The 22,919-nt window shown below is 37.0% G+C and overlaps 1 protein-coding gene across 3 annotated transcripts in view; it reads right to left on the bottom strand.

Annotated features, from left to right (window-relative positions):
* Nucleotides 1-22,919, bottom strand: part of ABCD3 (ATP binding cassette subfamily D member 3) — an 86,890-nt gene that overhangs the window by 13,083 nt on the left and 50,888 nt on the right. Inside the window, exons 9-20 of one of the 3 annotated variants that reach the window (XM_007468110.1) lie at nt 22,561-22,703; nt 19,803-19,872; nt 17,437-17,506; nt 17,255-17,352; nt 17,051-17,142; nt 15,177-15,268; nt 15,022-15,085; nt 14,830-14,893; nt 1,992-2,069; nt 1,821-1,886; nt 1,407-1,496; nt 807-926 (exon numbers count right to left, since the gene is read on the bottom strand). In XM_007468110.1, the coding sequence (XP_007468172.1) occupies nt 807-926; nt 1,407-1,496; nt 1,821-1,886; nt 1,992-2,069; nt 14,830-14,893; nt 15,022-15,085; nt 15,177-15,268; nt 17,051-17,142; nt 17,255-17,352; nt 17,437-17,506; nt 19,803-19,872; nt 22,561-22,703 (1,047 nt within the window). Of the gene's footprint in view, nt 1-806; nt 927-1,406; nt 1,497-1,820; nt 1,887-1,991; nt 2,070-14,829; nt 14,894-15,021; nt 15,095-15,176; nt 15,269-17,050; nt 17,143-17,254; nt 17,353-17,436; nt 17,507-19,802; nt 19,873-22,560; nt 22,704-22,919 lie in introns of all 3 variants that reach the window. The other 2 variants (XM_007468111.1, XM_007468112.1) reach the window with 2 other exon arrangements.

Genomic DNA, 22,919 nt, shown 5'->3' with positions numbered 1-22,919 from the left:
CACGCGCCTAGAGCCCATGCTCCACAATAAGAGAAACCAATTCAACAAGAAGCCTGCGCACCACAACAAAGAGCAGCCCCTGCTCGCTGCAACTTGAGAAAGCCCACGTGTACCAATGAAGACCCAACGCAGCCAAAAATTAATTAATTAATTACAAAAAATAAAATAAAAAAATAAAAGTTATCCCCCTTTACAGAGTACTCAAAGAATCACTCTTAATATGTCACATTTTGTAGTCATGTTTGATTGAGATTAACTTTAGTTGATCATAAAATAATTGCTTTGAAATGTTTCTTTATATTAGGAAAATTTTAAAATACGAAATAACTTTAGGTAGTAGATACTGAGCCCTGAAACAAGGATAAATATAATGATAGAGGGAAAGGACAAGAACAGAATAAAGAATAAAATGATAATAAAATTAACATCTCTAATACCTTCAGCTACTTTAGAGAGAATAGGCTAAGACAGAGAGGTGTCTATAGGGAAAAAATACTGAAAGGGATCTCATAACCCAACTGGGACCTATGTGCTACAAAGTTCCCCCAACTTTTGGAAAAGCGGATTAACGGTATATAATTGGATCTGCATCTTTTCCTTTCATAGGAATATTTTTGAATTTTTCAGAATTCCAAATTTACACGCAAGCTATACTTCTATTATCATATAAACTAAACCACACTATAATAATTGCTAAATAAAAAGACTAAAACAAAACTGTATGCCTTGGTTATCAAAATGCTGGATTCTAAGAGTGACTATGCAACCAGCTGCATTGCTGTGCAGTGTTTTCAGAGCACACTTACCGCCATTCTTTGCTTTTCTCCACCACTGAGTACATCCATCCAATCCTGAACACTGTCCCAGCCTCCTTCACGTTCAAGGATATGACCCAACTGGACATTGTCTAAGTATTCCTTCAGTACCTTTCAGCAAAATGATTAAAGATGAAATCATGCTTAATATAAACCAATATTCTCTATCTTGCTTTATTTTTTAAACTAGAAGGACTATAATACTATTGTCAATATCACTAAAAAAGGCACATTTCACAAAACAATGTGGCACAAAGGTAAACAAACTCTTTACTTCCTATTTATACTGATTTGGACAAAATATATCTAGAGGCATAAAGAAAATAATACTATTGTACATAATTAAAGGACAAGGGCAATGAGAAAACAAACAATAGTGTAAAGACAAGGTTAAACATTCAACAAGTCATACTTAAGCAAAATGGTTAACATCTTACCTCAACCTGGAAAGTTATAATTAATGATTAGGCTGTAGAAGCCTTTACAAAAGGTTAGGATAAACTACTTGAAATCTAAAATACTTAACTGATTAAGATAAAGACTCTGAAGTGGAGTGTTTTCAGTAAGTCTAGGAAATAAACATTTCCTTACGAGGTCAGAAATCCCCTTCTTTCTCTGATCTTCTCTTCCATCTGGATATATCACTTGGTCTCGAAGTGTTCCAAGGGTCATATAAGGTCTCTGATAGTAACAGAGCAAAAATCATTAGAAGTGATTTTTAAAAAAATAAGTTAGGGCTTCCCTGGTGGCGCAGTGGTTGAGAGTCCACCTGTTGATGCAGGGGACGCGGGTTCGTGCCCCGGTCCGGGAGGATCCCACATGCCGCGCGGAGGGGCTGGGCCTGTGAGCATGGCCGCTGAGCCTGCGCGTCTGGAGCCTGTGCTCCGCAACAGGAGAGGCCACAACAGTGAGAGGCCCGCGTACCGCCAAAAAAAAAAAAAAAAAAAAAAAAAGTTAAAAGATCTTGAAATCAAAGATTATAAAATAACTCAAACAAGGTCTTACCTGGGGAACATAAAATAACTTTCCTCTCTCGGGTTTAGTTAGACGTCCTCCAAAAAGAGGCCATAACTATAAAAGCAAAGGAGGAGGGGGAAGAAGAGCTGTAAATTTCACAATGTGGTAGATTATACAGCAAAACAAGACTACAAAACCTTGAGGCCAATTTTTACTTACTTCACCAAGAACACGGAAAAGTGAACTCTTTCCACAGCCATTTGGACCACAAATTAGAACGTTCGCCCCAGATCGAACCTGAAAGGAAATGAGTCTATGAATTAATTAAATAGAATATACACTCAATGAACATTTCCCTAGAGTCAAAGAGTTCTTCGCTAATGATAAGCTTTCTATTATGTCTATAAATGTGATATTAGGTAAAAGCAGTGGAGGGTATGGATGAAGAGACCTTTTATTTTCGTTTACTTTCAATTTTTACCCAGTCACTTTTTTTCCCACTTAAATATCACTATTGATTGATATCAACTTAATCTCAATCAGAATACAAATATCTAAAGCTTGAATTCTTGAAAACAGTAATTATGTATGTAAACACAGTCTTGTTTTAAAAAATAGAATTGTACTATATATACTGCTCTACAACCTGTTATTATTTAACAATATATCGGGTGCTAAACAGACTCATCCTGCCAGGCTGGGGAGGTCAGCAAAGAATCATGTTTTATTTTGCTTTGCTTTTGAGGTTTTTAAATTGTACTTTAAAAAAAATCTAGTTATATATTGCTTATAAGAAATATACCATAACAAAACAGCTCAGGAAAGGTATAAATAAAGACTTGTACAAAATACATGAACAGATGTAAACAAAATGAATTTCATGGTAGGGATCAAGATGGTGGAATAGAAGGATGTGCCCTCCCTCTTGCAAGAGCACCAGAATCACAACTAACTGCTGAACAATCTTACCAACAGGAAAACACTGGAACTCACCAAAAACGATACCCCACATCCAAAGACAAAGGTGGAGCCGCAATGTGACGGTAGGATGGTGTCACAATAACATCAAATCCCATAACCACTGAGAGAACACAAACTGGAGAACAATTATACCACAGAAGTCCACCCTCTGGAGTGAAGGTTCCGAGTCCCACATCAGGCTTCCCAACCTAGGGGTCCGGCAACGGGAGGAAGAATTCCCAGAGAATCAGCCTTTGAAGGCTAGCAGGATTTGACTGCAGGACTTCAACAGGAGTGGGGGAAACAGAGACTCCACTCTTGGAGGGCACACACAAAGTAGTGTGCACATCAGGACCCAGGGTGAAGGAGCAGTGACCCCACAGGAGACTGAACCAGATCTACCTGCTAGTGTGGGAGGGTCTCCTGCAGAGGTAGGGGGGTGGCTGTGGCTCACCATGGGGACAAGGACACTGGCAGGAGAAGTTCTGGGAAGTAATCCTTGGCATGAGCACTTCCAGAGTCACCATTAGCCCCACCAAAGAGCCAGGTAGGCTCCAGAGTTGGGTCACCTCAGGCCAAACAACCAACAGGGAGGGAACTCAGCCCCATACACCAGCAGACAAGTGGATTAAAGTTTTACTGAGTTCTGCCCATGAGAGCAACACCCAGCTCTACCTACCACCAGTCCCTCCCAACAGGAAGCTTACACAAGACTCCTAGATAGCCTCATCCACCAGACGGCAGATACCAGAAGCAAGAAGAACTACAGTCCTGCAGCCTGTGGAACGAAAACCATATTCACAGAAAGATAGATAAAATGAAAAGGCAGAGTACTATGTACCAGATGAAGGAACAAGATAAAACCCCAGAAAAACAACTAAATGAAGTGGAGATAGGCAACCTTCCAGAAAAAGAATTCAGAATAATGATAGTGAAGATGATCCAGGACCTCGGAAAAAGAACGGAGGAGTCAAAGATTGAGAACATACAAGAAATGTTTAACAAAGACCTAGAACAATTAAAGAACACCCACCCAGAAGATTTAAGAACAAACAAACAGAGATGAACAACACAATAACTGAAATGAAAAGTACACTAGAAGGAATCAATAGCAGAGTAACTGAGGCAGAAGAACAGATAAGTGACCTGGAAGAAATGGTGGAATTCACTGCAGTGGAACAGAATACGGAAGAAAGAATGGTGGGATTCACTGCTGCGGAACAGAATAAAGAAAACGGAATGAACAGAAATGAAGACAGACTGAGAGGCCCCTGGGATAACATTAAACACATGAACATTCGCATTACAGGGGTCCCAAGAAGAAGAAGAGAGAGAGAAGGGACCCGAGAAAATATCTGAAGAGATTAGAGTCTAAAACTTTCCTTAACATGTGAAAGAAAATAGCCACCCAAGTCCAGGAAGTGCAGAGAGTCCCACACATGATAAACCCAAGAAGAAACACGCCAAGACACATAATAATGAAACTGGCAAAAATTAAAGACAAAGAAAAATTATTAAAAGCAACAAGGGAAAAATGAAAAATACAAGAGAACTCCCATAAGGTTAACAGCTGATTTCTCAGCAGAAACTCTACAAGCCAGAAGGGAGTGGCATGATATATCTAAAGTACAACTAAGATTACTTCCCTGGCAAGGATTTCATTCAGATTCAGTGGAGAAATCAAAAGCTTTACAGACAAGCAAAAGCTAAGAGAATTCAGCACCACCAAACCAGCTCTACAACAAATGCTAAAGGAACTTCTCTAGGTGGGAAACATAGAGAAAAAAAGGACATACAAAACCAAACCCAAAACAATTAAGAAAATGGTAATAGGAACATACATATTGATAATTATCTTAAATGTGAATGGATTAAATGCTCCAACCAAAAGACACAGGGTTGCTGAATGGATACAAAAACAAGACCCATAAATATGCTGTCTACAAGAGACCCACTTCAGACCTAGGGACACATGCAGACTGAAAGTGAGGAGATGGAAAAAGATATTCCATGCAAATGGAAATCAAAAGAAAGCTGGAGTAGCAACACTCATATAATATAAAATAGACTTTAAAACAAAGACTATTGCAAGAGACAAGGAAGGACACTACATAATGATCAAGGGATCAATCCAAGAAGAAGATACAACAATTATAAATATTTATTCACCCAACACAGGAGCACCTGAATACATAAGGCAAGTGCTAACAGCTATAAAAGAGGAAATCAACAGTAACACAACAATAGAGGGGGACTTTAACACCTCACTTACACCAATGGACCGATAATCCAGACAGAAAATTAATAAGGAAGCACAAACTTTAAATGACACAACAGACCAGACAGATTTAACTGGTATTTATAGGACATTCGATCCCAAAACAGCAGATTACACTTTGAAGTGCATATGGAACATTCTCCAGGATAGATCAGACCTTGGGTCACAAATCAAACCTCGGTAAGAACACTGAAATCATAGCAAGCATCTTTTTTGACCACAACACGATGAGATTAGAAATCAATTACAGGGAAAAGAACATAAAAAACACAAACAAATGGAGGCTAAACAATACATTAGTAATAACCAAGAGATCACTGAAGAAATCAGAGAGGAAATCAAAACATACCTAGAGACAAATGACAATGAAAACACAATGACCCAAAAGCTATGGGATACAGCAAAAGCAGTTCTAAGAGGGAAGTTTAGAGCAACACAATCCTACCTCAAGAAACAAGAAAAATCTCAAATAAGCAATCTAAGCTTACACCTAAAGGAACTAGAGAAAGAAGAACAAACAAAACCCAAAGTTAGTAGAAGGAAAGAAACCATAAAGATCAGAGCTGAAATAAATGCAATGGAAACAAAGAAAACAATAGCAAAGATCAATAAAACTAAAAGCTAGTTCTCTGAGAAGATAAACAGGATTGATAAACCTTTAGGCAGACTCATCAAGAAAAAGAGGGAGAGGACTCAAATCAATAAAATTAGAAATGAAAAAGAAGTTACAATGGACACCACAGAAATACAAAGCATCATAAGAGACTACTATAAGCAACTCTATGCCAATAAAATGGACAACCTGGAAGAAATGGACAAATTCTTAGAAAAGCATAACCTTCCGAGACTGAACCAGGAAGAAAGAGAAAATATAAACAGACCAATCACAAGTAATGAAATTGAAACTGTGATTAAAAATCTTCCAACAAACAAAAATGCAGGACCACATGGCTTCACAGGTGAATTCTATCAAACACTTAGAGAAAAGCTAACACCTATCCTTCTCAAACTCTTCCAAAATATAGCAGAGGGAGGAACACTCCCAAACTCATTCTACAAGGCCACCATCACCCTGATACCCAAACCAGACAAAGATACTACAAGAAAAGAACATTACAGACTGATGAACATAGATGCAAAAATCCTCAACAAAATACTAACAAACAGAATCCAACAACACATTAAAAGGATCATATACCATGATCAAGTGGGATTTATCCCAGGGATGCAAGGATTCTTCAATATATGCAAATCAATGCGATACACCATATTAACAAATTGAAGAAAAAAACCAAATGATCATCTCAATAGATGCAGAAAAGGCTTTTGACAAAATTCAACACCCATTTATGATAAAAACTCTCCAGAAAGTGGGCACAGAGGGAACCTACCTCAACATAATAAAGGCCATATATGACAAACCCACAGCAAACATCATTCTCAATGGTGAAAAACTGAAAGCATTTCCTCTAAGATCAGGAACAAAACAAGGATGTCCACTCTCACCACTTTTATCCAACATAGTTTTGGAAGTCCTAGCCACGGCAATCAGAGAAGAAAAAGAAATAAAAGGAATCCAAATTGGAAAAGAAGAAGTAGAACTGTCACTGTTTTCAGATGACATGATACTATACATAGAGAACCCTAAAGATGCCACCAGAAAACTACTAGAGCTCATCAATGAATTTGGTTAAGTTGTAGGATACAAAATTAATGCATAGAAATCTCTTGCATTCCTATACACTAACAATGAAAGATCAGAAGAGAAATTATGGAAACAATCTCATTTACCATTGCAATGAAAAGAATAAAATACCTAGGAATAAACCTACCTAAGGAGGTAAAAGACCTGTACTCAGAAAACTATAAGACACAGATGAAAGAAATCAAAGATGACACAAACAGATGGAGAGATATACCATGTTCTTGGATTGGAAGAATCAATACTGTGAAAATGACTATACTACCCAAAGTAATCTACAGATTCAATGCAATCCCTACCGAATTACCAATGGCATTTTTTACAGAACTAGAACAAAAAAATCTTAAAATTTGTATGGAGACACAAAAGACCCCGAATAGCCAAAGCTAGCTTGAGGGAAAAAAACAGAGCTGGAGGAATCACACTCCCTGACTTCAGACTATATCACAAAGCTACAGTAATCAAGACAATATAGTAGGGGCTTCCCTGGTGGCACAGTGGTTAAGAATCCGTCTGCCAATGTAAGGGACACGGGTTCAAGTCTGACCCAGGAAGATCTCACATACCGCGGAGCAGCGAAGCCCATGTGCCACAACTACTGAGCCTGAGCTCTAGAGCCCGCAAGCCACAACTGAGCCCACGTGCCACAACTACTGAAACCTGCGCGCCTAAAGCCTGTGCTCTGCAACAAGAGAAGCCACGACAATGAGAAGCCCGCACACAGTAACAAAGAGTAGCCCTGGCTCACCGCAACTAGAGACAGCCCGCGCACAGCAACAGAGACTCAACACAGCCAAAAATTTAAAATAAAATAAAATAAAGACAATATGGTATTAGCACAGAAACAGAATATAGATCGGTGGAACAGGATAGAAAGCCCAGAGATAAACCCATGCACCTATGGTCAACTAATCTATGACAAAGGAGGCAAGGATATATAATAGAGAAAAGACAGCCTCTTCAATAAGTGGTGCTGGGAAAACTGGACAGCTACATGTTAAAGAATGAAATTAGAACACTCCCTAACACCATACACAAAAATAAACTCAAAGTGGATTAAAGACCTAAATTTAAGACCAGACTCTATAAAACTGTTAGAGGAAAACACAGGAAGAAGACTCTTGAACTAAATCACAGCAAGATCTTTTTTTATCCACCTCCTAGAGTAATGGAAATAAAAACAAAAATCAAGAAATGGGATCTAATGAAACTTCAAAGCTTTTGCACAGCAAAGGAAACTATAAACAAGACAAAAAGACAACCCTCAGAATGGGAGAAAATATTTGCAAACGAATCAATGGACAAAGGATTAATCTCCAAACGATATAAACAGCTCATGCAGCTCAGTATTAAAAAGAACAAACAACCCAATCAAAAAATGGGCAGAAGACCTAAATAGACATTTCTCCAAAGAAGACATACAGATGCCCAAGAGGCACATGAAAAGCTGCTCAACATTACTAATTATTAGAGAAATGCAAATCAAAACTACAATGAGGTTATCACCTCACACCAGTTAGAATGGGCATCATCAGAAAATCCACAAACAACAAATGCTGGAGAGGGTGTGGAGAAAAGGTACCCTTCTCGCACTGTTGGTGGGAATGTAAATTGATACAGCCACTATAGAGAACAGCATGGAGGATCCTTAAAAAATTAAAAATAGAATTACCATATGACCCAGCAATCCCACTACTGGGCAGATAGCCAGAGAAAACCATAATTCAAAAAGACACATGCACCCCAATGCTCATTGCAGCACTATTTACAATAGTAATGTCATGGAAGCAACCTAAATGCCCATGAACAGGCGAATGGATAAAGAAGATGTGGTACATATATATACAATGGAATATTACTCAGCCAGAAAAAAGGAACGAAATTGGGTCATTTGTCGAGATGTGGATGGACCTGGAGACTGTCATACAGAGTGAAGTAAGTCAGAAAGTGAAAAACAAGTATCGTATATTAACGCATATATGTGGAATCTAGAAAAATGGTGCAGATGAACCGGTTCACATGGCAGAAATAGAGACACAGATGAAGAGAACAAACGTATGGACGCCAAGGTGAGGGAAATGGAGGTGGGGGTCAGGGGCGGGGGGCAGGGTGGTGGTGGTATGAAATGGGAGATTGGGATTGACATATATACACTAATATGTATAAAAGAGATAACTAATAAGAACCTGCTGTATAAATATAAAAGAAAATTTAAAATAAATAAATAAACAAACAAACAATATATCACAGATATTCTTTCAGGTCAGTATATTCAGATTCTCCCCATTCCTCTCTTAATGCCTGCAGTGTGTTCCATAGTAAGGATGTATCATAACGTATTTAAATACTCTCCTTTTGTTAAATATTTAGGTCATCTGCATTTTGCTTGCTCTTTTAATAATACTGCAATGAAGCTCTGAGAGTACAAACTGATGCACTAGTGAGAAATACTTCTACAGATCAGATTCTTAGAAATTATGTATTGTATCAAAGTACATATGCATTATAAATATTTTTAAGTGCCACCAAATTGCTCTGCAACAACGTAAAGTTAAATGAAAAATGTCAAGAGTGGTTGATTTCTAAGCTTATGGTCTTATCTGAGTTAATCAACCTGGTGATGAATCAAAGAACCTGAGTCATAATTGTAGCTCACACAGCAATGTACCACAGCAGGAAAAGACAAAAGAGAGATATGAGTTTCCCTGGCTGTGGAACCTGCCTTTTTTAAACTGTTGAGCCTTAGGTTCCTATTTTTTAATTCAATAAATACGTATTGAATACTCAGTGTCTTTTTAAACTGTTGAGCCTTAGGTTTCTATTTTTTAATTCAATGAATACGTATTGAATATTCAGTGTCTGGCTCTGTTCAAGGCAATGCAGCTACATTAGTGAGTAAAAGAGACCAAAGAAACCCAAAGAACAACAAAAAAACGCAACAAAATCCTTACCCTTACTAGTACACATTCTAGTGGGAGAGATATACAATAAGGAACATGCATAATAAATAAGTAAATTAAACAGTATGTTAGAAAATAAGTGCTACAGGGAAAAAACCAGATAAAGGTAAAACAAAAAAAACTGTGGGGCGGGGTGGGTTGCATTTTTAAGGTGGTCAGGCCAGGCCTCACTGAAAATGACAACTGGGCAAAGCTGTGAAAGAAAGAGTAAACCAGAAGTTTATCTGGAGGGACTGTTGCAGTCCCAACCCTACCCACAAAAAGTAGCTACAAAGGCTGAGTCAGGAATGTACCTGTCCTATTCAAAAACCAGAAAGGATTCTGCTGAAGAAGAATGAGCAGGAGGGAAGAGCAGTAGGAAATGAGCTCAGAGAGGTCAGAGGTGGTGGTAGGGTAACGGCAGGTAAACACTATAGGGGGCTGTAAGCCACTGAAAGAACTTTTTCTGATGGAATGCAGAGCCTTCTGCATTATTCACAATAGTCGAAAGTGGAAGCAACCCAAGTAGATAAATGAATAAACAAAATGTGGCATATACATACAATGGAATATTATTATTCAGCCTTAAAAGGAATGAAATTCTGGTACGTGCCACAACATGAATGAACCTGAAGACATGATGCTAAATGAGATATGCCAGACACAAAAGGACAAATATTATGATTCCATTCACATGAGGTACCCAGAATAGGCAAATTCAGTGAGACAGAAAGTAGAACAGAGGTTACCAGGGACTAAGGGGTGGGGAGAAACGAGTTACTGTTTAATGGGTACAGAGTTTCTCTTTGCTGTGATGAAAAAGTTCTGAAGACAGAGGTGATGGTTGCACAACACACTAAATGTACTTAATGCCACTGAACTGTATACTTCAAAATAGTTGTGTATTAGAGAATGAGCTATTCTGAATGACTTTTCCAGATATTTGTCTTTTTTTCTGAGAAATTATTTTAAAGTTATTTTGATGGACTTCTTCTAAATACATATTTCTTTTTCCTATAAAATTGAATATAGTGACTATTCCTAGTAATACGTTATATATAATAATTGTATTCTACTATAAAAGTGTTTCCCCAAAGAGCACCTTAAAGTTCAGAGAACGATTAATTAAATGGTTCCCTATCACTCTAATTTATTTAGGCAATGTTAGCCATGTGTACTGTTTTCTGCACCTAACTGCTTATTGTGGTTTTCACTGATATCTAATACCCCTCCACATTATTTGGTGCAACATGCCAGGAAACCTAAAAACCAAGTTTGTAATGATGTGTATAAATAGTAACTAGAGTTACTGAAACCCTTAGGTACTCTTCTATGCACAAATGTCTTAGACTCAGCATTAACTCTTCTTTACTCCGTGGCTTTTGATAATGTTGGACAAAACTTCCAATTATGACATCAGCCATGGTAAGCCAGTGATAATTTTTCCAAATTAAAGTTTTGTAAAAACATGTATTTTTTTTTCTGGGTTGAATTAAGACTAAAAGCCAAGGTTAACTTTCACTGAAAACCAGTTATTAAGTTCTTAATAACACTCTATTTTTAAATTTTTTTAATATAAATTTATTTTATTTATTTATTTTTGGCTGTGTTGGGTCTTCACTGCTGCTCACGGGCTTTCTCTGGTTGTGGTGAGCGGGGGCTACTCTTTGTTGCGGTGTGCTTCTCATTGTGGTGGCTTCTCTTGTTGCAGAGCATGGGCTCTAGGCACAGGCTTCAGTAGCTGTGGAGCATGGGCTTAGCTGCTCCACGGCATGTGGGATCTTCCCGGACCACGGCTGGAACCAGTGTCCCCTGCACTGGCAGGCGGATTCTTAACCACTGCACCACCAGGGAAGTCCCAATAACACTCTATTATTGAGGATCCTGGATTGCTTTACTGGGGCAATGAATGCTTTGAACCACCATATCTTTACCAATAAAAATATTCCCCCAGAAATATCACTTCTTGATAAATCCTACTTCCTATGAATTTACTATAATAAAACATCAGGGCTTCCCTGGTGGCGCAGTGGTTGAGAGTCCGCCTGCCGATGCAGGGGACACGGGTTCGTGCCCCGGTCCGGGAAGATCCCACATGCCGCAAAGCGGCTGGGCCCGTGAGCCATGGCCGCTGAACCTGCGCGTCCGGAGCCTGTGCTCCGCAACAGGAGAGAGAGGCCCGCATACCGCAAAAAAAAAAAAAAAAAAAAATCAAAATATTCTACACATAAATACGATTTAAATAAAAGAGAGATTACATGAAAGTATGCTGTTTACAAAGATTTACTTAGGCTTCTTTAAACATTAAAATATGCTCGCTTACTGAAAAGGTAAAAATTTAATAAGTTACAAAGTACAATTTTAATGTCCACATTATAACCTACAAGTAGTTATTTCTTAGGGTTTCTCCAGTCTATATAAATATGCCATTGCTGAGGGAGTTTATAAAGAAATAAGATATAAAACTCCTATCTCAAAGAAGCTTACATTATTTGATTATTAGGTAACCCAAAAGGCAAATTGATCATAAAGTAGGACACATTTATTTGTGATGGCCAAGTCTCAGTTTTATCATGCCTCTTTGCAGGAGAAAGGAATCTTTATTTTCAAGTAAGCCAGATGGATAGAAAACAGTCAGATGTTACAAAGAAGTGATGGATGTTTGTTGAATTAAAAAACAAAACAAAACAATGTTTAAAAAAATGATAGAAAGACAAAATAAATGAGAAAAAGCCAAGTCTAACTTAGAATACCCTAAGTCAGAAAGAGACAGAAGAGGAATTTATAACAGTGGACCAAAAGTACAGAAGTCAAAGAAACAGCTCCAAGTGGAGGAGAAAACAATACAAGAATCACAGAATAGACAACAGTGATATAGAACATGGTCACAGAGTAAAAAAACTTAAACAAGCAGGGGTGTAACTGATAACTAAAATGAGACTTTCCAAAATGAAACCAAAATAAGAGCAAAAAAGTTAGGTCCTTTCTGAGACTAAAAGAGTGACGCTATCAGGACTGGCCAGAAGTATACTAAAATTCAAACATAAAGGCTTTAAAGGGAAGGGAGGCTTTGGACTAAGATGAAAGGGACAGCATTAGTGTGGTAACACTATGACAAAGTGAGCATATCACAGACCATAATCATGATCTATTTATTCCATGTGGCTGTACATACAGATCCCAAATCTCTCCTCACTAGGCTTAAGCCATGTGTGCATCCGTACTGTTGGCGTATTCTACGTCTGTGTAAAGACACAAGTGAGGGAAAGTAGGAGAAAAGGCTAAGAAGATTCTTCAATGGAGAAATCTCATGGCCCTTTTACCTCTTGGTAAAAGTGACAATAAAGGGGCTACTGGAAATCTATCAAAGATGGAGTTTCGAGCTCTGTTTTATTCCTGAAATCAAGCCCTGTAGGTGGCCACCTACTTTGCCAAGGGAGCAAAGCAGCACCTAGAGCTGTAGCTGTGACTGCAGCACCTGGAGCTAAATGAGAAAACACTTCTGTAATACTTGTGCCATTAAATATTTACCAACTATATTCACATTTTCTGTACTTCCCTTTTTGTTTCCTGGCTTTCAAATAAACATGACAATATATAATACTCATTGTTGAATAAGTCCAAAGTACTGTGCATAACCAACACTTTTCATTTTTACAGTTCCTTAAAAAGAAAGTGGAGACATACATAATAAATATACATGAGTAAGAGTAGAAAAACTGAAGACTTACCCATAATTATAACACTTTGAAAACAAATCCAATAATTATACTCCTTATTTTATAAACTATCAGACAACATTCCTTCAATAACAGCAGTTGAAAAGAATCTCCATATACAACACAAATTACAGAGGACCATAAACATAAGCATGTAGAGAATTCTAGAGTTGTGCTGTCCAATACAATAGCCACTAGTCACATGGCTATTTAAGGTCAAATTCATTAAAATTAAGTAAAATCTAAAATTCAGTTCCTCAACTGTACTAGCCATATTTCAAGAATACAATATCCACATGTGGCTACTATACTGGACAATGCAGATATAGAACATTTCCATCATGGCAGAAAGTGCTATTGGACAGTGTTATTCTAGAGTAATGGTACCTGGAACTGGAGAGACAGCCCACATGATAGCCATCTGTTACTAATCTTCAAGATTTTCAGATGTGAACTATTCGTAAAGTCACAATAGACACATAACCTAAATAGTAACCCTTAGGTCTGCAAGAGTCTTATAAAATCATACAATAACAATGATTCTCATCTTTTGCTTTCTCTTTTTAATTTGGCCTGCCATATTCCCATTTAGTTAACAAACTATATCGATCAGCACCACAATTCACTTGGCTCGAGATGTTATGTGTCTTGGGTGAGTGGCAATCTGCAGCGCTATTGTGCTGCTCTTCCACTGTTTTCATCAGTAATATGAAAGTCTATGTTTTGTTTTTATAGGTACAGATCCTCCTATACCATCAAAATACTACCAAATGGTAAATTATTTTAATTTAAAGAGACTAATGTTATATTTGCATGTTTAAATATTCATCTTACATCGGAGATTCCAATTATCTATATCTTCTATGGCTTTCTTCAGATGGACTTTATTTGCAAAAGATTTTTGATAGTAGTATTTGAAACTTTAAAGTCCTGTCAAATAAGAAAAATAAATTTCTATTTCAAAGACTTACTTTTTATTTTTTTCTTCCAGTTTTATTGAGATATCATTGACATGCAACACTAAGTTTAAGGTGTACAGTGTAATGATTTGACTTCCATACATCATGAAATGATTATCACAGTAAGTTTAGTGAACATCCATCATCTCATACAGATACAAAATTAATGAAATAGAAAAAAAATTTGTGTGTGTGATGAGAACTCCTAGGGTTCACTCTCTTAACAACTTTTCTATATGACATACAGTAGTGTTTTTATATTGGTCATGTTGTACATTACATCCCTGGTACTTATTTACCTTATAACTGGAAATTTACAGTACCTTATGACTACCTTAATCGAAGGCAGTCCTCCTTTATAAAGACTTACTTTTTAAAGCAATTTTGTGGGTTCAGAAACTAAGTGAAGCCGTAAAATTATGTTAAATATTCAGACAACAGTTCTTCATTTCACATTTTGAAGATGATTTAAGCTTTTATATAACCATGTAAAAACTTACTTCAAAATTAAGGTCTCGAATCAAGATATCTCCATTTGGCGTTGCTAAAGGAACATGATCAAATCTATAGAGGAAATTAATAAAAAGAGAATAATTTTACATTAAACACTAAGCCGATATAGCTGAAAGAGAAAGGCTACTGTGTAGTTTAACAGATGTTTATGGTGCTAAAGAACCCTTTTCTGTACGTACTTTATAATGTTATCTGCATTGATGATTTCTCCAACACCAGGTATCAAGGGAATGCCTTGTGCTCCTTCAATACATTAAATGGAAAAATTAGTATTAAAGCATCGTGTCATGTCAGCAAAAATTTATAATATGTGACCTAGTGCATTCATATTTACCTTTTTCCTGTTGTGAGACCATGGTGCGTTCATATTTGCCCTGATTTAAATCCTTTAGTACTTGCATTAATTCTGTAATCCGAGCAGTAAAGCTGAGGAAAAAAAGAAGTCATAATCAAAACTGCAAAGGCTGTATCTTTAGGCTTCTCTGGTGGCGCAGTGGTTGAGAGTCTGCCTGCCGATGCAGGGGACACGAGTTCGTGCCCCGGTCAGGGAAGATCCCACATGCTGCAGAGCCTGCGTGTCCGGAGCCTGTGCTCCACAGCGGGAGAGGCCACAACAGTGAGAGGCCCACGCACCGTAAAACAAAACAAAACAAAACAAAGGCTGTATCTTTAATTTTTATTATTTATTTATTTGAATATAATTGACATACAACATTAAGTTCATATTTTTTACTTTATACAAATCTAACTGAAGTTTCTAAACTTATCATTTAGTTTAAATGAGATAACTTAAAAGACATCTCATCAACATAAAGTATTAGTACACGTTTTATTATTATGCTTCAATAGGAGAGCAGGAACACGCGGCTAAGAAAAGAGGTCTCATAGGATCCCACCTCAACAGACACTTCATTAATAGGCAAATCAAGAAGGTTCTCTGGCACTAGAATTTTAAGGAATTTTCTAGTAAACACTATAAAAGGACTAATGCTAGTGCATTCCTTAGGTCCAGGAAGCATGGACCCTGAGTTCCTGCTGGAGCGAGTTATAAAGCCTTGGACAAAGCTGGCTTTTCTCTCTGAGGACATCATTTATTTTAAGTATATGCCAAATGCACACTACTTCCCTGCAAACATGGAAGAATTTGAAGGATTCCCCTCTTTCTTCCTCTGAAGAGGGAAAAAGATGAAGTGTTCTTAATATCAGAGAGAAATCACTGTGGTGACAGAAATCAAAACTAATGACAAGAAGTTGAGGAGTAGAAGAATGATATCATGGTCGAAGAGAAAGCACTCTAACCAGAGAAGCAAACAGGATCATTCTGTGAATAACAAGCGGAAACTTCCTAAAGGAACAGAAGCATCCCATATGCTAGGAACTGTAAAGGCATGAGAAAGTTATTAACAAGTAGGGAGAATGTCAGCATTCTCAAGACAGAGACTCCTCATAGTAGTTTATAACTTCTATCTTGCCATGAAGACCTTAACTGCCAAAGGAGTAGAGAAGAAGGAACAGAGGAAACAGGCAGACTAATCACAGGCCTGGGAAAGATCCAAAGACATCTAATTTCTTCAGATGACCTGAAACTTACAGTGCTTTTGTTTTTTACATTATTGTTTTTTTGACACTATACCAAGCCCTTTATATTAGACCCTGAAATTCTGAAATACTTAACTCCATTTGATGGTCTAAGAACAATTTTACTAGACACTCTGACCCTATTTACAACTGGACCTACAGCTACCGTAAGGTAACTTTTCAGTTTTTTCATTAAAATCAAATTCATCCTTGTTTATCTTTTGCTGAGTTGCCAGGTATCAAAGACCTAAGGAAAAAAAAGTATGGTAGGGGACAAAAAAGTTCAAACGAGAAAATTCTATTCACTAACTTAATTTTCTGTGAATCAAGGAGAAACTGCCACAATTAGACATTTCCCAGCTTACTGAATACCAGTGTCCACAGAACAGACAGCTTGAGAACAACTAACCTAGTTTAAGGCTCCAAACAGCTATCTTAAGGAAACATGGAAAGTTCACTATCAAAGAAAAATCTTCCTAATTTTCTATCAAAACCAGCTTGCAAGAGCAAGAAATATGGGGCTTCACTGCCCCTTATCTCAACCTCAACTGGGCACAATCATTAAGGATAACATATTTGAAAAAAATTATTCTCTGCAATTGCTCATTATTACTAATCTTACTTACTTACCCAGCCAATCTTGTCATTTCACGGCCAGCCAAAACTATTCGACCCAGGGCTTGAGACATTCGCAAAAGCATTCTTCCACTTTGGTAGTAATCCTAACACAGAAATAAATATTAGTTTTCACTTATATTCCTAAGATTAAAACTAGCTTTTCTTTATTGTTATATTTAAAATTTCAATTGAGTATGACTACTACTACCACTTTACCTCCAGAAGTTCTGAATGTGAGCTTTTGAGATGTCGAGGATGAGACAAATCTAGGAAAGGACGACTGACAACTACGTAACCAACCACAGTGGCAAAATCTGAAACAAAACAGTTAAAAACATCAAGAATACTTCACTTTTCCCACAACTTCCATTCCACTATCTCTTTTAAAGCATACTTACATTTGGCAATTATGCTATCAATGAAGCCCATAGAAAACCGAAACAAAATGAAATTATGTAGGTGCTCCACCTGGCAGAAAGAAAAAACAAAATATATATATATATACTTTCTGTATATTAAAAAAATGAATCTATCATGAGGACAAAAGAAACTAATTAATTTTTGTATTCAACAAGTATTAACTGAGTGCCTGTGATCTCTGATTACACTATACATCACATTTCATTGAGCACAATGCTGATCACAGAACAGTTGCCAAACAAATACTTCATGAAACCATTTTTATGCAAACAGAATGGAAACTACTTAAAGAATATCAATGTGGTGTCCCTTGCATGTAACAGTACAATGATACTGTCTTCATAATACTGTCAGATACATACATGTTAAAATTAATCAATAATCAAAAGAAAAAGAACAGAAAGATGAGCTAATTTAAGTGAAACACCAGCTGTCTGGAAATAGCACTCAATGCTTTGCCTTAGTTGGAAACCTCTGGTCTGTGCTTTCTCTAAGAATTATATTACACTCAATTTGAACCAAGCACTAATGATGCTGCACAGCCCGAGTCTGTAGCTTTAATCTCAGCATGCATTATCTCAAAATTACAAGTCTAAAAATGTATTTTATTCTGCATTTTTAATGTTCTTGACTTTTCCATCTATCATATTACTCACGGCCCTGCATGATCCGGCACTGGTCTCTATCTTAAACCTCATCTGCTTCTACTTTGCTCTTTCTCACTGAGCTCCAGAAATATTGGTTCCTCAAACATGCTTCTGCCTTAAGGCTTTTCTCCTGCTGTTCCCTCTGCCAGGATTACTGTCTTCCTAGATATTTATATTCTGTGACTAACTCCCTTACTTCATATGGGTTTCTGATAAAATGCCACCTCTTCAAGAAAGACCTTCTTGCCATCCCCTACCTAAAATATCTAGGCAACAGCCCCCATCATACTGTACCACTTTATTCCATTTTATTTTTGGTCACAAAATTCACTACAGTTGTTTACTTGTTTACTTGTTTACTTGTTTACTTGTTTATTGTCTACTTGTTTACTTGTTTATTGTCTCCCCCACTAAAACGTGGATTTCCTGAGTACAGGGTAGCTTGCTCTTAATATCTTCTGTAAAAGAACAATGGCTAGAACATGTATTCAATGAATGACAGGTGTTACATACTGAGCTCAATGCTGGAGATACAACAATGAATAAAGCAGACAAGGTCCCTGAGCTCATGGAATTCACATACTAATGAAAGAGACAAACTAGTAAACAAACAAGATAATTATAAATCACAATGTACGCTTTTAAGGAAACAGATCATTAAAATGGGAAAATAACTGGTGGAGGCCATCAGAGAAGACAAGGCCTCAAAAAGGTGTTAACTTTTGGGCTGAAATCTAAAGGATAAGCATGGGCAAGCCATGTGAAGAGCGAACTAGTTAACATCAGTCCCCTAGGACATTACCTTAAATGCATTTTATCAGTGAATACTATCAAAGTTCAGTCATGTTAAATATAAAAAAGGCAAAAATTCAATTTCTGAAATAATTTAAAATAACTTCTTTAACCTTTAAAAATCACCTCAAATATGTATTTAATATCAAAAACTTCCACTAAAATGTAAGCTCCTTAAAGGGAGGATGTGGCCCATCACACACACCACTGTTATCACACTAATCACCTGGACAAGCACAGACACCTACCTAGATGGTGCTCCGTATCTTTTGAATGAATAATCAATAAAATTAATTAAATTCAAATTTTCCAAGTGGCAAGTAAATAAAAACCAAGGTATAGTTTTCATAAGAAACAACGTTTATATTCTAAATCAAGGGTCAGCAAACTATGGCCCACAGTTCAAATCCAGCCTGTCACTTATTTTTGTAAATAAAGTTTTATTAGAACATAGCCACATCCATTCATTTACATACAGAATATAGCTACTCTTGAGTGGCAGAGCTGAACAGTTGCAGCAGAGACCATATGGCCTGAAAAGCCTAAACTATACATGTATTATCTTGCCCATTACAGAAAATGTTTGCTGAACTGTGCTCACAGTATTTCCACGAATGCTACAGGAACAAATTCTCTCTGTAATAATCACTAAATTTATCACTAAATAAGACTCCTAAGTAACCGCTTTAAAAGTACAATTATTTTAATAAAACCTACCCATTTTTACAGTTGGGCAGCTTAATACAATGATTTGATAGTTTTTAGGAAAACACAGTATAAAAATTCTTCACAGTTAGTTATTTTAAAAATAAATATTTTAAAGATTAAAGGTATATGTATGTATCTTGACAAAGGCCCCCAATCTTTTTTCCATAAACACATGAGCCTCCAACATGTTATCTTACCAGTTTTTGGAAGACTGAGTGGATTGTCTGCTTTTCTCTTTTATTTCCATTGTAAAAGGCAATTTCTTCACTATTAAAGAAAATAATTTAGCAATTAATTTTAATGTTACCTAAGCCTGAAAAATAACTGAAATACCGTATTTAATGACTGAATATTTGTATACAACTGGACATTTTGTGACTATGAGCTTATTGGGTACATCTCAAGCCACTATCTCTACCTAGCTCAACTGATCAGAGCACAGGAATACACACCTGACTGGATCACAGACTGCACTACTGACATATGTTGCATATGCCACATATAGCCTGGCTGGAAAAGATGTGCTGGGTTAATTCTCAGAAATGTGAATAAAGAAATAAGAAATATAATAAGAAATAAGAAGTAAGAAGGAAATTGCCATGACATATAGGAAGGCAGGACTAGGGCAGCCATTACTACAAACTGAGTACAGATCTAACCAGAAGGGAGAGGAGAAAACAACAGTTAGAAAAAAAATAAGGTAGCGATGCCATGACATACAGCCTTTGAAAGACAGAAAAGCAAACTCAGTCCTGCCCGCCTCACAGTGCCAGCTCCCAGGAGGCCTAGCTGAACAGTTGTTCTTATTCTCGGAACCCCAGCATAGCCTCGCAACTCCTCTTTCTTTGAGCTGATCTGAATGGGTACACAGGGGCCACAAGGATCTTAACTAGGAAAAAAGGGTCATTTTATGGATGAAGAAAGGTTAAATACAGTTAACTAAATTTGCAGAAGTCATGGAGTTTGCAGGTCAAATAGCTGAAATTATAACTCGTATCTGACACTAAAGTCTAGTTTTCCACTCTATTCAGTATAATGTAAACTCTCCCAGCAAAGTACCTCTTACAGCAGAGGAAAGTAAAGATTTACATAGGCATCTAGAAGGCACAGTTAAAACAGCTCTTAATAAACACACAATATTTCTTTAAAGTCTCTTTTTTCCCTTAAAAATTTATGTGAGTTGTATATTTTAGTCCAAAATGTACCTGTATTTTTTTCCATCATAAAAACAAGGTAGCCCCTACTTCAACCCATTCAAGCAAAATTAACTTTCCATAAAGTTGCTTCCTGTTTGACCTGCCTTTCACAATTCCCGTTACACAATAATACAGGGCGCCAGGGTATCAGAATCCCAGTTTAACACAATTCTATACCTATAATTTCTTTTCTTACTTCCTTTTACCTCCTCCGCACATTTAAGTCAGTGGAGAAAGATGAGGTGATAATTCTACTTCTCCTGAACGTTTCAGCCTAAACCTAAAACCTGAAAGAACAGAACATCCCAGAATACTGACAACTGCCTACCCAACATTTATTCCCTTCCATGTCCTTCTTCCTAAGAGAACCCCAATTTTCTTAAAGTTCTCTATCCTTTTCTATGCATCCAAATGGTTGAGGAGTGGCCTCAACTCCATCCACAGGGGAAGAGTTCCCAATGGTCTAAGCCAATCACTTTGCTGTAATTGCTTTAGTGATAATTCTGGCCAATGAGATGTGAAAGAAAGTCTGTTGTGGGGCTTCTGGCAAAGTTTCCTTGCTCTCTTAAAGAGACAGCAGAAATGGTCTGTTTTTGTTTCTGGACTTTTTGCAGGGGAGGAGGGCTGGTGAGATCTAAAACTGCTTTTGCCATCTTGCGATCACAAAAAGAACTAGCCAGAGGAAAAGGGTAACATACAGAGGAGGACAGAGCCAAGAGAAGACCCAGACACCCCAATCATGCTGTGCCTGGAACTGCTCTATCTTTAAGAGTTTTTATGTCAGTAGTAAATGTCTTTATTGTTGGAGCCACCTGAGTCAGGGTTTTCTGTTTCTTGCAATGGAAAGCATCCTAGCTGATACCATCTTTCATTCACTTGGCAGATCACCTCTCTACACAACCTTCTATTCTTCTGTCTCCCTACAGCACAAAAACCCTATTTAGAACTGGTACTATTTTAGCAATCCAAGGAAGTAAAGGAAGAGGGAACTGTTAAAATAATAATTTCCTAAATAATTTTGTAATGCCAACAGGGTAATAAATAAATATTAGGACCCTCAAGATGACTTAAGGTTGACAGATCATCAATATGCGAGAAAATGTATTGAGCACTTGCTACATATTAAAAACAGTGCTGGAAGCTTTATATATATTTCATATTTAATCCTCATGACAACCCTGTATTATCTACCTAGCATAAGTAAGAAAAGTGAGGCTATAAATAACTTGCCAAAAGTCATATATAACTGATAAGTGGAGAAGGTAGCTTTTGAAACTAGTCAGGCTGGCTCTAACACCCAATACTTCTTCCTTCTTTGGATTTTTAAACTGTCTGGAAAATAGGTAGAGACACATGCAGTGAGACTGAATTAACTTTGAGTATTCCAAATACAGTCTCAAACAAAAAACATCTGTGGATAAATTGAGACAAAATTTTCTTTGAAGAAGTAAATTTGAATTTAAATTGTTTTCTGACTTTGCTTAAAGTGAAGTCAACAGAAAGTTAGTCAATAGAAGACATGAAGAGGTAAATCAGGGATACTAAACAGTTAACAAGAAACAGGGTTAGAAACGTAGAGGATTACTACTTTATAAAACCCATATCCTTCATAATGTATATTTTCAAAAGAAGTAAATACACACAGACATAATTTCAGTAACAGTGTTACTAGACTTTCTGGAGTCAGCTTACAGGACTTCAATATCCATACAAAGGAATTTTTAGTACAGCCAAATACATTTAATACATTTGTACACACCTGTTTGTGATGAGCCGAGAATTAACGTATCTATACTCTCCTTCAAGCTTTTGCTCAGTTATTGTCATCTTACCAATGGGTCTTCTAATTCGAGTTAGGAATAGCCCAGAAACAAGCAAGTAGGCCATCATGCTTGCTGGGCCCTGTTATTATTGGAAGAGAAAGATATACAAAGGTCAAGGATATAATAAATTCACTGAATGCAACACACACAATTTATTATAATTAACTCCAGTTACTTTGAGAGAAATTTACTCTTTTGACTAATTTTTTCCCTTAATTGTTTCTTTTCTGAGAAATTACACACTGGGTCTTCTTTGTTTTTACTACTCATCTACTCCTCCTCCCACAACTCTTTC

The sequence above is a fragment of the Lipotes vexillifer genome, unplaced genomic scaffold (genome assembly GCF_000442215.2).
Source record: "Lipotes vexillifer unplaced genomic scaffold, Lipotes_vexillifer_v1.1 scaffold905, whole genome shotgun sequence".
Classification (NCBI taxonomy): Eukaryota; Metazoa; Chordata; class Mammalia; order Artiodactyla; family Lipotidae; genus Lipotes; species Lipotes vexillifer.
The sequence above is the reverse complement of the archived record's forward strand: the minus strand, read 5'-3'. Positions and strand labels throughout refer to the sequence as shown.